General features: G+C 39.5%; 1 protein-coding gene across 1 annotated transcript in view; it reads right to left on the reverse strand.

Annotated features, from left to right (window-relative positions):
- PCNX2 (pecanex 2) overlaps positions 1-16,191 on the reverse strand; it is a 147,816-nt gene that overhangs the window by 113,915 nt on the left and 17,710 nt on the right. The window contains exons 6-8 of the mRNA XM_071738991.1: positions 13,410-13,557; positions 13,095-13,240; positions 11,766-11,859 (exon numbers count right to left, since the gene is read on the reverse strand). Coding sequence (XP_071595092.1) covers positions 11,766-11,859; positions 13,095-13,240; positions 13,410-13,557 — 388 coding nt within the window. The remainder of the gene's footprint in view (positions 1-11,765; positions 11,860-13,094; positions 13,241-13,409; positions 13,558-16,191) is intronic.

Below are 16,191 nucleotides of genomic sequence, written 5' to 3' on the forward strand. Positions count from 1 at the left end.
TTGTTACTTGAGGGAAAGCTCTATTTTGAATACTTTCTACTTATCCTCTTCCAAATGGGGTTTATACATCAAGCACCCTGCTCTGAGCTGATTATCCCCCTGCCTCTGGACACCTGCCTTGAGCTCTTATTACATTTTTATTGGTAAGAGGTAAAAGCACCTTGGTGCTCATGCATGGTAGTCAATCCCTATTTGTTCCTGTTTTCCATAGAGGAAAAGACATGGAGGAAGGAATTGGAGCAATCTGCCTGCAGTCAGCCAGCAAGTCTGTGGCAAGGCTGAGAACAGAACTCTCATCTTGTACACCCCAGGCTTAGCTCCAAGCCACCTTATTAATTTTAGTGAACTCATCCTTCCTTGCCTTCAGGCACCAGTTCCCAAAGCCTGTCACTTAACCCTTGGTACAGCCTTGGGGCTGTCCTGGAATGTTCATTTCTGCTGCAGCATCTTCTGCTGTGATAAGGTTCAATGTCTGAATTAGAAACAGGGCTGAAGAGACACACCAACAACTTGAAAAAAAATATCAAACATTCTTTCTCCTTACCCCCTCCAGGACTTGTTGGACTAACAGGAACACCAGCAGCCTTGGGATGTCACCAGAGGAGCCATCCTGCCTCTTGTCCCTGAGCTACACAGGACTATTTTGTTTTTTTCAAGATCTTGATGTCTTTCAGGCTTGGATCCCAGGTCTGATATTCACCATCTGCCACTCCAATATCCCATGTTCATGAACCTTGTGGATTCCTCTGCACTCTCCACTCCTACTACAAGAAGGAACAATCTGCTCCCCAGGGTCAGGACAGCCACCAGGTCACCTTTGGACAGTACCAGAAAATGAGGACTTGGCCCCATACAACCCACTTGATGTCCCAGCCCTCCACTAGATGGATCTCCTTCGCAGGTCTGGTTTAGCACTTAGTAATAGAAAAAAAAAATAAAAAAATCTGGGAACAGATCCAAAATCCTGGATCTCAATTAACAGGTTTAGGCAGGCAGAAAGGGGAAGCAGGGAAGAGGCATCCCCTTCAGGAGGAAGATTCCCACAGATTAAAACTACAGAGGACAACCATGCCCTTTAACATGCTCTGAAGTGCCCTACTCAAGGGCAGCAGATTGAAGGCAGGCAATGCATTTTTTGTTGTTTCCTCAGTCCAGTTCCTTGTCATTGTGGGTGTAACCCAAGGACACTGTTCACAGCAGGAAAAAAGACAGTCGTAGCCCAGGGTATGCAGGAACACTACCCTGGGAATTCCTGTCCAAAAAGTGACCCAGCAGAACAGCACAGGGAACACAAGAGTGGCTGCTCAAACCTTCCTAAGTGACCAATTCATCTCCAATAACTTCCTGCAGCCTTAGCTGCCTTTTGTAAAAAGTGGAATCAAGAATATTTCTAGTTGGACCATGTCTTTTATCTCACATTTACCAAGAATAGAAACAGCAGAAAGACAGCTTGATTGGCCAAAATATTCCCCTGGAACTCTGCTCTATCAGTTCTCCAAAATCCAAATTATTTCACTCTTCCAGGAACAAACTTAAGAGATCAGATCATATCCCACCAGACTCGAAGATAACTGAAAAGCCAAGAGACTCAATAATCTGTTTTCTGTTTACAGAAAAAAAAAAAAAAATTAAAATCACAGCTCCACCTACCAGCAGCAAGCAGCTGGGACATTGTAAGAAAAAGTCAAAAACTTCATAGGCAGAAAAGGCAATTAGGGCAGAATCAGAAATCATCATCTGGCCTCCAACTGCCTCCTATGCCTTGTGTTCAGCCTCATCTCTCTGTATCTTCTCTTTCCTCATTTTCCATTCATCTCAGCTTCTGTTTGCTGTTTTTTCTTCCTTTCCCTGTTTTCCACACAAACTCCTCCTGACATTCACTTTCTACCCTCTTCATGCTGAATTGCTTGCACAGCTACTTGGAACCTCTTTGTCTCATCTGATGACATTGTTGTCACACTGACAGCAAACACCACTAAGACATGTAATGGTGGTGTGTTTTTGTAAGCCTATAAACTAGATTCTATAAATTTATTGCCATATACAAATAGGAGTAAACACTCTCTAATCATAAAATCATTACAGCAGAGCTGATCTCAGTCTAACATGGAACCTTGCTGAACAGAAAACGTGCTCATTTGCAGAACCAAATTAATGTTATCAAGATCTACTGTAGTAAACTGCACTGCTAATGTAAGCAAAGATATAATTGAACAACATTTTTAATAATGAATTATTAACTAAAAATACCTTTGATAAACACACAGATAAATGCAAAAGATACACAGCATCCTCTAGTGACAACTGCTTGGAAGGTCAGGATTTTTTTTCCTGGCTCACAATTCAGTTTTGTAAAAACCCTGAGTAAACAGGAGCTGGTTGAGCAATCACACAACACTGAGAATGTTTCAGTATATATGAAACACTGGAAAAGTCTTCATTCTCCTTCTTTGATCAGTCTGCCAAAGCAGCCTTATACTGCTGACAATTTGGCCCAAATAATTCAAATATAATGCAGCCTAAGTCACCCCCTTTGGTAAGGATTAGCCAGCCTTGGGTCTCAGCACCTCTCAAGCTAAGCTCATGCCATAAAAATTTCCCCATTAATAAAGCTGCTTTGCAAATCTTGGCTGAATTTCATCTTAGCCTGCATATAGGAAAAGGGATAAGGAAGCTTGGAACCAGAGTCAGAGCAGTGAGCATAGCAAAGCACCTTCCCCTTGGTCCAAAACAAAAAAGATGCCCCTGGACTCCTTCAGGCAGGTGTCTGGGTCACTACAAAGCTTAACAGCATCTACCAAATACAGCAATAATACCTGATACAGCTGAAAGCTCTTTGTAATGCTCACTAAACCACCACTCTTAAAAGCAAAGCAGCTGTAGCTGGGATGTTTGATGAGGAGACAGAGGGAAAGTTTAAGTTGGGCATCTCCCCTTCTAGATGCACAAGGACCAACCCCTTCTGAGGGGCACCCAAAGCACTTGCCTGAGACCTGGCTGACCTGGTTGTAGTGGAAACTCCAAAAGCCCTTAGTTTTGTGCCCATTCCAAATTCTCAGTTTGGGGTGTCTGAACTGACACTGATTGGGCCAGGAGAAGCTCCCAGCTCAGGGATGCTGCCTCTCTTACTTTGTTCTGCTGCCATCTCCCTGCCACCAACCTGAGCAGCTTTGCTCCTTCTCACCTAAAAGGGTCCCTCTGCCATCCCATGTCCCAGTCACTTCCCCACCTCATCCCACAGCCCTCTTGCTACATCTCAACTCCTTGCTCATCAGCTCTCCCCTGCAAAGCTGCCAGCACTGATCTGACCACAGTATTGCCCAATTCAGGGCTGAAATTAAATCCAGGAGCTGGGGATATTGCCTTCTGGAGCAGCAGATGAATTACAGTTCCCAGCTGTGCAGCTAAATAACAGGACTTAAAATAAAGGGAAACTTTCAAAAAAATGGAAAAAAATTTAAAAGCAACTTGAGGAAAAGTGAAACACACAAAAGCTGAGAGCAGCCTTAAGACTGGATGATGGTGTGACAAACCTGATTCACAGGAAACACAAAAAAAAAAAAAAAAAAAAAAAAAAAAAAAAAAAAAAAAAAAAAAAGAGAGAGAGAGAAGAAGAAAAGAAAAAGGGAAGACAATCTTTCCTGGTAAGAAAGTAGTTTCAAAGAGAATATAATTAAGTCAGAATGCATATTTTAACTTAATAGTTACTGGTTAAAGCTTAAATCTTACTCATATTTTTGCTACTCATGCAAGAGGATTTGGGAAGGAATTTGGGCATTAGTTTTAACAAACAATATTAGCACCCCTAACAGTAATCAGGTAGGGTACCCCAGTATACAGAAAGGGAAAGCTTGCTGATTTACTGACATTATCAGACAGAAAATGATACAAGGTCACTGTTGAAGTTTCATAATGAACTCCAAAATGACCACTAGTACCTATTAAATAGAGTAACTCATATACTAAATATGGACAGAGTAGTGATGCAGGCAGCATGAAGGCAGAAGTTACATCCCCTTCTTATTTAGGTGCTGTAAGAATGGGATCTGCTCAGTACAGATTTTTTAATTATTGTAACAATCATGTAAATTGATAATTTGGAAGCTTATGACATTTCAGAGCAAAGATAAATGTTTAAACAACTTCAAAAGCAAGCAGCATGTGTTAGCTAAAAACTGAGTGGGTGCATTTGGAGGAGATGCAGCTTTACTGGGATTAATGCCTTGAACAGTACCCTTGGTCCTATTACCTCAAGAGTCTTTTACATCCCTTTTAGCTCTGCTTCTGAAAGGGTGGGGGGAGCCAAGAGAAGCCAGTCCCAAGAGCTGAGACACTGCCAAAGCTCCTAAATCCTGAGCAAGATTTTGCTGCCATCATGTGGCAGCAAATCTCTGCTCTTGGAGTCTCATTCTGCTGCACACCCTCACTTCCCAGCTCTTCATTCACACAGTGTAAAAAAACCCTACAAGTATAGGAAAGGATTTTAACCAGCCAAGCTAGCACAGGAGTTTTTTTCCTGTTTTTTTCCTGCCAGCAGGAAGTTGCTACTGAGTTTTGCAAAATGGACTTCTCAGAAAAACCAAAGGTTTTATGATAATTCAAGCATTATCACCACCCTGATTTAGGTGTTCCTGCAGCACAAGGCTCAGGTCACCAGCTCACCTGAACCCCCTGAATCCCAAAGGAATTTTGTTGATGGAATGATTTAGAACATGGATGTTGATTTGGAATTTTGTTGCATCCATTTCCCAAGGTGCTCAGCTGCAGAAGTGCCCAACCTTTCCTAGCTTTGGGAAATCTTGAAGTCAGCAGCCAATTCCCAGAGCAGTGGTGATCTTGGTTATTTGGGTCCCCATGCTGAGAAATGTGAAGATGTTTTGGTGATGCAATATTTTTGCATATTTATTCTATTAAAGCATTTTGAAACACTAAAAATAAAAATACCTACTTTGGAGTGCACTTTTTCCTATGAGGAATAAACCTCAAAGGTTCAGAGAATTTTCCAGCAGTGAACAGACTAAAGTATTAATGGATTTATACAGGAGACATACAGTACCACAAGGGCATTCAGAAAGATTCATGTAGTACAATTCAGTCAAGCAGCTTATTCATGGATGTGAATCTAAATCCAATAAGTTTTGATTGATCCAATTGATTTTAAGTTCTTTTTTGCCCAAGGCCAAAAACACTAGCACTCCACAGCTATACTGGTAGGTAAATTAAATTCTTTTCTTAGTACTTCTTAGCTACACTGTTTTCCTGAAACAACTTTTTAAGCTACTGGCCCTGCTGAAAAAAAAAAAAATTAAAATGAAAACACCCAAAATTTTTTTTTTCTTTTTTCTTATTATATTTCTCTATCAGTACTGCAAAGCATTTTAGACCCAAACCTGTAGCTCCTGAGAAGCCTGGTTTTACTGTCAGAGCCTCATCTAAAAAGTCAGGAGTTTGGGGAACCAAATGTTGAGACAGAAGATGCAAAGTCCAACCCAAAGGCATCAATTGTACCAACGTGGATGAACTACGTGTAGTAACGAAGCACACCTAAGTACAACTATATACATACATAAAATTATTTTAATAATTACCAAAGAATCATAGTGTGGTTTGGGTTGGAAGGGAGTTTAAAGATCATTTACTTAAACCCCCCTGAATGGGAACTCCTTCCACTAAACCAGGATGCTCCAAGCCCCATCCAACCTGGCCTTGAGCACTGCCAGGCAGGGGGAAGCCACAACTTCTCTGGGCAACCTGTTCCAAATTATTCCTGTTCCATTATATATATTAAAAAAAACCCAATTACATTTCCAAGATAGCAGGAGAAGGCTGAAATTACACTTTTTTTTTTTTTTTCAAAGTCATACAGCAAGTTAGATATGTACATATGATTGATTCCAAGTGAAAGCCCAAGGGTCTCAGGCAGCAAGGAAAATCTGCAGCTAAGATAGAAAGATTTTTTCCTTTTTTTCTCAGGGCTGCTCTGCTTCTCAAATATTTCAGCTGCATGCCATACATCCATTTTTGTTGTCTAACTTCCATGTTTATTTTAAATTCCAATTTCTATCAGATGTAGGCAGCACAGCTGCCTCTTGATGCAATCTCTGGCTACTGCTGACTCTTGCCAGACACATGAAATGACAAAGTGCAGTGAGAGGTCCAGAATTGGATCCTATCCATACATTTGAATAAATCAAATGCTTTTGCATCACAGATTTGAACCACACTTGGATAAAATTTTGATTGTTCCAAACAGACACCAACTCTGTCCCTTTAAACTAAGTAAATGTATATCAGGACTTTAACACAGGAGAAAAGGAAACATGCTCAAGAATATAAACACTATTCCAAAAAATTGCATTCTCTTAAAACCCAGAGTGTTCCTTGAAAGAAATATAAATGGCCAAATGCTTCCACAGCTGGCACAGGAACCATTCCAACTGGCTTTAGGAGATATGAGGTTGGAGAAACAAAATTGGCCTATCAAAAATTAGCCCTTAGCTTTTTTTTTTTTTTAATGCTTTAGAGAAAAAATCCAAAGGAAATACAAAATAAACATTTTTCCTTGGAGCTACACACATCTCAAATTTTCAAACAACACAGAAAAATTCATGGGTTGATATGGACATTCCCACATCAGGTTATGGTGTGTAGATTATTTTATGTAATTTTTCAAGTGTTTTTAACCAGAGCACATCTGTGTCCACACACACACACCAAAGAAATCTCTCTGCTTTAAACAGGAGCAAATTCAAGGCTGCAGAGAAAGTGCTCAAACAGCCATAAATGCTACTGAGTATTTATCATGATGAGGAGTGGCAGACTCTTCAGGGATGTTAAATGATCTGTTCTCAGATCTGATTCCATGAAGATGTCAGAGATGGATTACAGTATGCCTGAGCAAAACAACAGCATGGGAAAAACACAAACTAATTTTCTGGAAATAAATCCAGCTCTTCTTTTTCCTTTTCATTTTTCATTCCTTTTCATTACTTACAGCACAATTTTTCATACCATTAAAATCCAGAACACATTTTTGTAGGAGCAAAGCTGCATAGAAAGTTACAAAAGAGTAAAATGTGTTATATCAGTGCCCTTCAGCTTATTGTAAGTTTACTTTTTCTCTCTTTCAGAGAGCAAGTGAAGGAAAAAGATAGGGAATTGGGTCTGAATTATAAAGTGACAGCCTCACTTTTCATCAAAAAGAGTGATCAGATAATCTAATCCTGTAGGCTACACTTTCAAGAAGCACATTACTTTAATACTTGATACTAAGAAAAAGAAAATAGATTTTTAGGGTTTTTTTTTATACATATGAAACCAGAAAGGATAACATGCCTCTCATATTCAAGTTATTTAGGAAGACAGGGCACTATTTCAAACACATATTAAAGAAAGCTACAGTACTGCAAGGTGTATCTCATACTGACAAGTTTTTTCCACTGTGTATGTAACACACACCAAGGTTGCTTAGCCTGCAAAATGAGCCTCAGTATGCAAATAAAGCATAGGTAGAGAAGTAGTAAATATTTAAAAATGTATTAGCCTGCTACAGCAGGTATGCACTGAATAGATGATTGCTATTAAATTTATATATTGGCATTGATAGACATTTTATGGCCTTATTAGCCTCTCTACTGGGGACAGATCATGCAAATAATGCAAAAATCATTAACCCTATTATTGCAATTAGGGTAATTTGAGGGGTTTATGCTTTCACTGATGTTTATGAACCACTTTATATGTAATGCCCAAATAACATAATAGCTCCCATTTCTCCTTATCAAAAGTGACTCAGTTATTTAATTACAAGAGGTGTTCAAGGTAATTTAAGACATTCCTGGGGACAGTCTGCTTTCTGTCACAGGGTGCCAGACAGAAGAGGTGTCAGTGACATCCTTGTCTGCAAGACATTTATTAACTCCCAACTTGTTTCTCCTGACCCCAGAAAACATCTATGTACTTCCAACATTGCTTTTACATCCTACATCCATTTCAGGATGTGCTACTGTTAATGCTTGTGAGCTTTAATTTGCATCACCAAACTAACAGGAAAAAAATTAACTTAAAATTGTAGCAGTTCTATACAGCTAAGCTGTTAAACCTGGTGACCATTTGGTGAAAAATCAAACCAGCTTTGCAAAAAAAGGCAGCTCATGCTTATATGAGGCACCTTTTCTATACAAATATGAACCTTTTCATCTTTCTCTGCCTTCCCAGAATCCAAGAGCATGCCCAAACCACAGAGCAGAGACACCTTAAAAACTCACTGCAGGAGAGACAGAGGCTGGTAAAGAACTTCATGCCACGGGGCAGAAAAATTGCTTTTAGGATGAAAAAGCTATTTTCCAATTTCTTCCTTGAAAACAGAGCCACCCAGCCCTTCTGTAACTCGTTTCCATCAGAATCCATGAGCTGAGAAGACAAAGTTTACACTTGGTCTTGTCAAAGCCTGTCACAAAGCAGTTTATAGCTGGAGGTGAAGCTGGCAAGGTAATGGGAACATCAAATTTGGAGGCAATTAGCTGAGCAGGGAACCCATTCCCCAGGGACTGCTGGCAAGAGGTGTTGTTGCTGGCAAAGGAACAGCAAAAGTGGGGTCAGGTTAATTACATGGCCAATAATTGGGGAAACAATTAGCTACCTGCCAATGTTTAAACAACTTAGCAAACTCAGTAACCTGTCAAAGTAAGAGTTAAGATGGAAAATTAATTATCTTTCTTTTTTTTTTTTAGTGATCATTACAATAAAAAACTCCCTGAAACCTAACTTGGCTAACTTAAATATTTTAAAAGCCAGACTTGCTGGAGCAGTGACAAACAACTTAAGGAGAGAAAAATATGGAGACAATTTCAAATGTGTTCTAATTTTCCATAACCTTTAGCAGAATTAAGGGATAATTTTAGAAATTATTAATAAGAAACTGCTTATGCTATATTTAAGAAGCTCTGAAAATTTCCAGGACAAGGACTGCAAGTTCTGGTAATATCTTTTGTTAGTACAACTACAGTCAATAATATAAACCATTAAAAATGAAAAAAAAAAAAAAAAAAAAAGAGAAAGAAGAAAAAGTTAGAATCTGGTGGAATGCTTATTAATATTGATAAACTGGAGAACACAAAGATCATCTCCTAACACTGCAGAGCCAAGATGAGGTGATGGACCACTGCTATTTGACAAGACAAGGGGTAATTCCTTCCCAGAGTGCTGCCTCCAATAATGTCAGGGAGCTTCCACAGGAAGAAAGCACAAACTCCCAGATTATCCCATCTTTCTCTGGCAGACTGTAATCCACTGCTGTCCACCTCACCCTTTACAAACAAAGCAAGAGCAAGAAGCATGCAAAAGCAAAGCAAAAAAAAAAAAAAAAAAAAAAAAAAAATCAGCACAGAGCAACCTTGTTAAGATTTTGCATTACTTGCCAGACCTGGATTTCAGAAGCCATGTGAAGAAGATAAAATGTTTTCAAGCCATAGAAATTCTACTTTTCAAGCCACAGAAATTCTACTTTCTTTTCAAGCCATAGAAATTCTACTTTCTTTTCAATTCCTAATAACCTGTTGTAAAACTGGGACAGGTTAAGACTTTACTACAGGAGCAGATAATAGCAGAACTCAATGGACAGAAGGAACAAATTATTTGAAATTAGTCTGCTTCAAGGCTTTCTTTAATGGCTTCTTTTGAGTAATATTTTAATATCTCCTCTAGTTTGCATAACTTAGTTTAAAGGTTTTTACCTATGGTCAATTCATAAGCCAGTTACAGACAAAGTGGAGACTATGCCTTGTGTTTTACTTTATTTGCCTGCTTCTTCAGTGAGAAAAAGCCATTTAGTTAATAACTGATTATTTGGCTTATCTTGAACCATGGACAAGAAACTAAACTGACATAAGTGATGTGCAAGCCTGGAGGCAGGGACAGGGGAAGGGGAAGGGGAAGGAAAGATGCCTCAATCCTGAACTGTCTGTAAAGCAGATTTGCCCCTCTGGTTCCTGCTCTACGTGTTCCATATTGGCTAAATACCAAATTACTGGCTGGTGAAGACCTGAAGGGAAAACCAAAATCCATCTCCTTCCTGTGCCACCTTTCCATCTATTCACAGAGGGTACAAACTCCCCACTGAACAAACACAAACATTCATCTCTCTCCTCTAAAAATTCTGCAAAATGCCCTTGCAAACACCACCCTGACCACCTTCATGCTTCCTCGTCCTCTTCCCTTGTTTTTCACGTGAACTTCTGCTTTTTACTCTTTTTCACACTGCTCTGTTCTTGGAAAAATTCTTGTGTTTTGTCTTCCCATTGAGTCCCATACAGAGCAGCCCTGGGAACTCACTCATTTTGCTGGTTTGTTCTGTTCTGCAGTCTGCACCCTCACTGGACTCTGAGATTTCCTGTAAATGTGCTGATCTTTAGAAAGTAAATGCATTTAAATGGCTGTGAAGAATATATGAACTTGTTTTGGTGAAGAAGTTAAATAATGTAAATTATTTAAAATAATAATTTAAAATTATTTTTTAAAATTATTATTATTAAATTATTATTTTAAATAATTTACATCCCTAGAGGTCTGCAAACCACAAATTAAAAACAGCACCCAACATAGTACAGGAAAAGAGATGTCCCATAAGCATCTAGAAAATACAGGTTCAGAAGGACCTCTTGTACAAGAAGGGAGATGGGTCATCTTGTGATTAAAAAAAGAGATTAGCTGAGAAATGTCAGGGGACAGTAAACTATTTCTGAATTTAGGACAGATTCAAGTTCACAGTTATAGCATGGGGCAGGAGGAAACTATTCTGTGCAAGATGAAATAGAGTTACAAGAGTTAAATAGCCAGAAGTAAAATGTTTCATTTTAGCTTAACAGTGATCTATACAAGGTTGTGGGGTTTTTTTATTTTGCTAAAGCCAGCCCAAAAAATACTACGTTAGGTGAACTCAAATATTTTTTTTAAGTCTTTGCTCACTGATTATTAAAAGCATTATCCCCATGTTTCTCATAACAGAATGCTAAAATGCTAACACTGCTCTTTACATGGTCCCAGACTTTCCAGAAGTCTCCACTAAAAGCCAAGCACTTAAATAACATTTACTATTAACCATGACCCTTCTAACACCCCCACTCAACTTTCCCAATTGCTGTATAAATCAAATAATACTTAGAACATCAAATTATTGAACCAATATACTAATGAATAATTAAAATTCTTTTTACAGATATGCAAACACCAGATTGGGTAAGAGAATCATGAACATGGGATTTATACGAATCACTCCAGAAAGACCTTTGAAAAAATAAAATTGCTCAGACACCTTTTTGGAGTGGCAAACTATAATTAAAGGTTTCATGCAAGGTGAAAGGGTCTGCTGCTGGAATCCAGAGGAAGCAGTGACACAGCTCTGAAAGTCTACAAAGGACCCAGCAGGCATGGGAAGCAAGAAAGACAAGGTTGAGAGAACAGCTCCCCAGCTACTTTGTTCTATTTAGGATTTTATTTGTAATCACCACCCTTGACTTTGACTATTACCAGCAAGCAATTAAAGTACACTGGATTCTTCTGCTTTTCTGTTTCACTTTTCCCCATCAATATTGTCACACAGCACTCACTGAGACAGCACAAAAGATGCATTTTTTGGCATCTACAGAATTCATCACCTTTTAATTCTCCAGCACTCCTCTTCACATGCATCTTTCACAGCTACAACCAGTTTCATAGCTTCTAGCAGTGAAAACTCTTAGCACTTCTAAAAATAAGGGCTTACTTACTGAGCATTTGAAATACAATCACAATTTGATAGCTGATGTCGAAAATTTCCTTCCTTCTGACAGCCAGCCTTTAAATAACAGGATCTAATTTCCCCTTTAGAAAATAGAGGGAAAAAATAAAAATCAGTTCAGTGATTTTTTTTTTTTTTTTAATACACAAAGTTAATAAAAAATACATTTTAGGTCAGGCACATTTATAAATATAGTTTTCAGCCTGGGCTCTAGTCTCATTTTAGCCTCCAGAGAGCAAATTAACATTTGGAAAACTGGAAACCTGAGATAAATCAAACAGAAGTTGGAGTGGAAACCTAAAGGGTAAGTTAAGTGCAAAGCCCAATTATCAATGTAAGTCCACTGTAAAATGGAAAATCAGATTATTTTTTTTCTTTTGGTTCAGAAAGGTGAGGCAAGGAAGCACAAAGCCAGGAAAAATCCTGCTAAAAAAATAAAAAAAATAATAAATTTTAAAAAATCTTGCTACTCCCCCTTTGCACAGGCAGCAAAAAGTGAAGGGTCCCTACTCCCCAGTGACCCCCCAGCTCATTCCTTCTGCTCCCAGCCCCACCAGGAGCTGCAGGGCAGAAAACCAAAGCATCTCTGGCATCACCAACCCAGCACCACGAGCACTCATCCCAAACTGGTTTTAAGGGCAGTTTTAAGGCTTTTTTGGGACAGCTGCCTTTCAGAGGTATAGGCCAACACCTTGCAGAGTTCCAACAAACCAACACCAAGCACATCCCAGCTTCAGGCTCTGGGAATTGCTGCAGAGCAGCAGCAGCCCAAGCACAAGGATGGGGCAAGAAAAGGGCACTTGTTAACTCTCTGGAAAGGGGCAGCAGACCACAACTCTGAACAAGAGCAACCACCATAATAATATCCACAGGAGTTCAGGCTGAGCTCTTCAGCTAAAGAATGAAACAGGAAAAAAGGAGGAGAGTTTTGCCCAGCCAGGCCACTGCAAAAACTCAACCAGGCAGAAAGTGCCAGGGGTTCTTTTGGAAAGACAGAAGTAGCCCTCTGGCTTAGCCAGCATATTTATTTTTTATTTTATTTTTTAAGAATGATGTTTGGAAGATAAGCTTCATGCTCCTTGTCTCATGTCTGTGATGGTCACGGGTGGGTTTTGAAAACTGTAGTTATTGCTGATCTGACCTTAAAATCACTAAGCCCCTTTATTTCATGCACAGAGAAAAACATGCGGTGGGTACCAAAAAAAAAAAAAAAAAAAAAAAAAAAAAAGAAAAAAGAATAATACCCTGCCAGGGCAATCTGCAGTTTCTTTACAAATTTCCTCACACACAGCCATCACTCCCAACTACAGAAACTCACCATTTTCATCTATGAACACGTGCATTGCATCCACGGAGAGCTCATCCTGCACAGATGCCTCAGGTCCACTTATTACTTGCAAGACAGAACTGTCCTGCTGAGAAGTTACCCGGTAGATTATCTGCCTTTGCCTGTTGCCCTGGTAACTTGACACAAAAATGTTTCAAAACTACTATGAGGAACTTTTTTCTTGTTCTCAATAAAAACAGAAAGAAAGAGAGGTTAATTAAAAGTTTATGTCATTTCTACCCAGTGAAACAAAACAGCTTACATCATATCTTTGAAGTACAAAATTGTAAAGTAAACTGGCCTTACAGTGCTGCAAATTTGGCAGACTCTGGTAGCACTGGACTAGTACTAGCACGATCTTGGCTTTGTACATCTGATCTTTCCTGTTTAGGAAGTTGCTCACAGTGCTTTTCTGTTCCCACCATTTCTTCTTTTCTCTCCGTCATCTGGCTATCTGGAAAACAGGGCAGTGAAGTGGAGCCACTCTCTCAGCAGATGACTGTCAAGAGGTGTTTTTTTTTTTCATTAATGACTGAACAAGAGCATCTACAAGAGAAAAGCTAAAAGACTGTTGTAATTAGTTGCTCTATAAAAAAAAACAAAACATTAAAATTACTTAAAACGATGCAATCATACAGATCTGAACAAGGAGGTACTCTGACTGGGAGGCTGGGTGAATGGGTTGTTTCAAGAAGAGGTTGTGTGAAGCAAAAGACAAACAAGGGAGACTTTCTGCTTTGCTTTTCCCATTGTTTCAGAGGTAAGCAATCTGTTCCTAACCTGGACTGGGAAGAGGCTGCTTCCCCCGGGGTTGTAATTTGGTCCCAAACTGTGCATTCTGCCAGCAGAAAAGCAGAGGCACTGGCCCACTCCCCTGTAACAAAAAGGGAAAGCAGCACCTTCAAAGGAAATGGAGCTCTTGGATGGGAAAGCAGGGAGCTGCCTAATCCCTCTTTCCCACTGGCCACACATCTGATGAAGGATGAAGGAGGAACTGGCCAAACAATTGCACAATAGATTTTCTTACACTCAGAAAATACAGAACCATAAATTTCAAACTATACACGATGGATTTGTCTGATTTCTGCCACTCTGAATACCAAGTATATTTGTATTATCACTCTACACTTACTTTATATGTAACTTTCAAGCAATAAACTCTTTAAAGTACTAACGTTCATGTTGAATAGTGGAGTATTTTGCAACTGTGCTTTGGCTGTAAACTAAAACATTATGTTAGGATTTTAAGTGCAACAAAGACAGTTTTCATCACCACCATGTGCAGTCACACAATTAAGTGCTTTAAATGAAAGAAAAAGTATTTAAAGTATTTTGTGTTTCTTGTTGGAGATGCTTCAGCAAGTCCTGTAGCTTCATGCTCTAAGCAATGTGTACTGAAAAGTACTTACCCAGACTTATTGCAACATCTGCTGTTTAAACACCTTAGAAATTTAATCATCAAGAAGAAACTACAGCAATTACCCCCAAAAAAATTCTGTTTGAAACACCATATTTCCTACCAATACAATTCTCATCCTAACCTGCAAGAGCCATCAGCCAAGAAACCAGGGTGTCATAGCTAAGATAGTCTAGGTATAAAACAGATTCAAGGCTTGCAGACAGCATCTTTTATTAGGCCAATTTATATAACTGATAAAAGAAAACAAGCTTTTGGGCATGCAGACCTTTCAAGATCATCTGTCTTGTTTTCCTCCAGCTGATCCATCACTTCTACAAACAAACCAACTTTCAGGAGCTCAGACATCATCTTGTTTTCATACACAGGACCCACACCCTTGACACCCAAAGCCTCAGACATAACCACTGAACCACATCACCACTTTTCACAGCAGACACTTCACACTTTTCAGGAGGGGATTTGGGGGGATTCAGAAGTGTAATCTTCAATTTTACCACCACATCTTGTCCAAGCAGGTCTCAGCCCTTAACATGAAGCACAAGCAGCAGCCCCAAGCCTGAGGAGTCTCACTGGGACCCCAAACATTCACCATCCTGGGTACCAAAAGAGAGGGAAGAGGCAGCAGAGCTAAAAACACCCCGTAACTCTTTTGGGGTCAGCAGTGTTCCTTCAGCTTCCAGAGGGAGGGGAAAAAAGCATCTCAGTACCACACTGCCAGTGTTCTGAGCCTCCTGCTCAGAAGTTTGGTTTAGGGAAATCTTTCCAATCTGTTGTGCACATGAAGAAAAAAAATCAGTAGGTCTCCCAGACCTACTTTCTTCTATTTAGGAAAAAAAGAAGGGAACAGACAATTTTTTTTTCCTTTCCTAATTAAAGATTTAAACTATATTTTAAGCAGAAGCAGTGCCCTGTTTGACTGTAGCATTACTGAAGCATCCCCCTAATGATGTAACTGGAGCTGAGGGAGGGGATAGAGCCACAGATACCTAACCAAAATCACCTTCCTAAAGGCTTGGGCTGTTCAAGCTGTAAGAATAATTGACTGACAGAGCCCAGAAACTGTGGTTTTAATAATCTAATTGGTCCCATATTGCACAAAACTCGCTCCGGGGATGGAACAATTGGAAAGATTTTTTTTTTTTTAATTTGATTATCTAGTGGTTTTAGAAAATGCCTCTCTCTGTTTCATTCCAAACCACAAGCCTTACAGACTTCTTTTCCCTGTCGTGGTAGAGAGTCATAATAATAAAAACATAAAGGCACTGCTTTTTACAGGCTCTATATGCCACTCAGACAATACCATGGTGAGGAATACTTCCAGCACTGGAGAGGTGAGCCATGATGGGTTTGTTACTGGTTTTAATAATTATTATTAATTTTCTTCCAAGTGACTTACAACTTCAGTACTTAAAGGGAGATTGAGGTATCCAGACCAGGAATGTCCAGCCAGGGCACATAACTGGCTCAACACCCCCAAGTCCTCCTTGCATGGAAATTCTGCTGGCAAAGCTCAGTTTACTTGGAAAAAAAACACACTGCAAGAGAAGAGTAAAAAGCACAACATGGAAGTCTCCCTACACCTTCATAGTGGTCTCTTATCATAGCCTGTTACCTCAAGACACCACTCCACCACATCTCTGCCATACACAGGGCTCTGCAGGTAACTTG

The sequence above is a fragment of the Heliangelus exortis genome, chromosome 3 (assembly GCF_036169615.1).
Source record: "Heliangelus exortis chromosome 3, bHelExo1.hap1, whole genome shotgun sequence".
Classification (NCBI taxonomy): Eukaryota; Metazoa; Chordata; class Aves; order Apodiformes; family Trochilidae; genus Heliangelus; species Heliangelus exortis.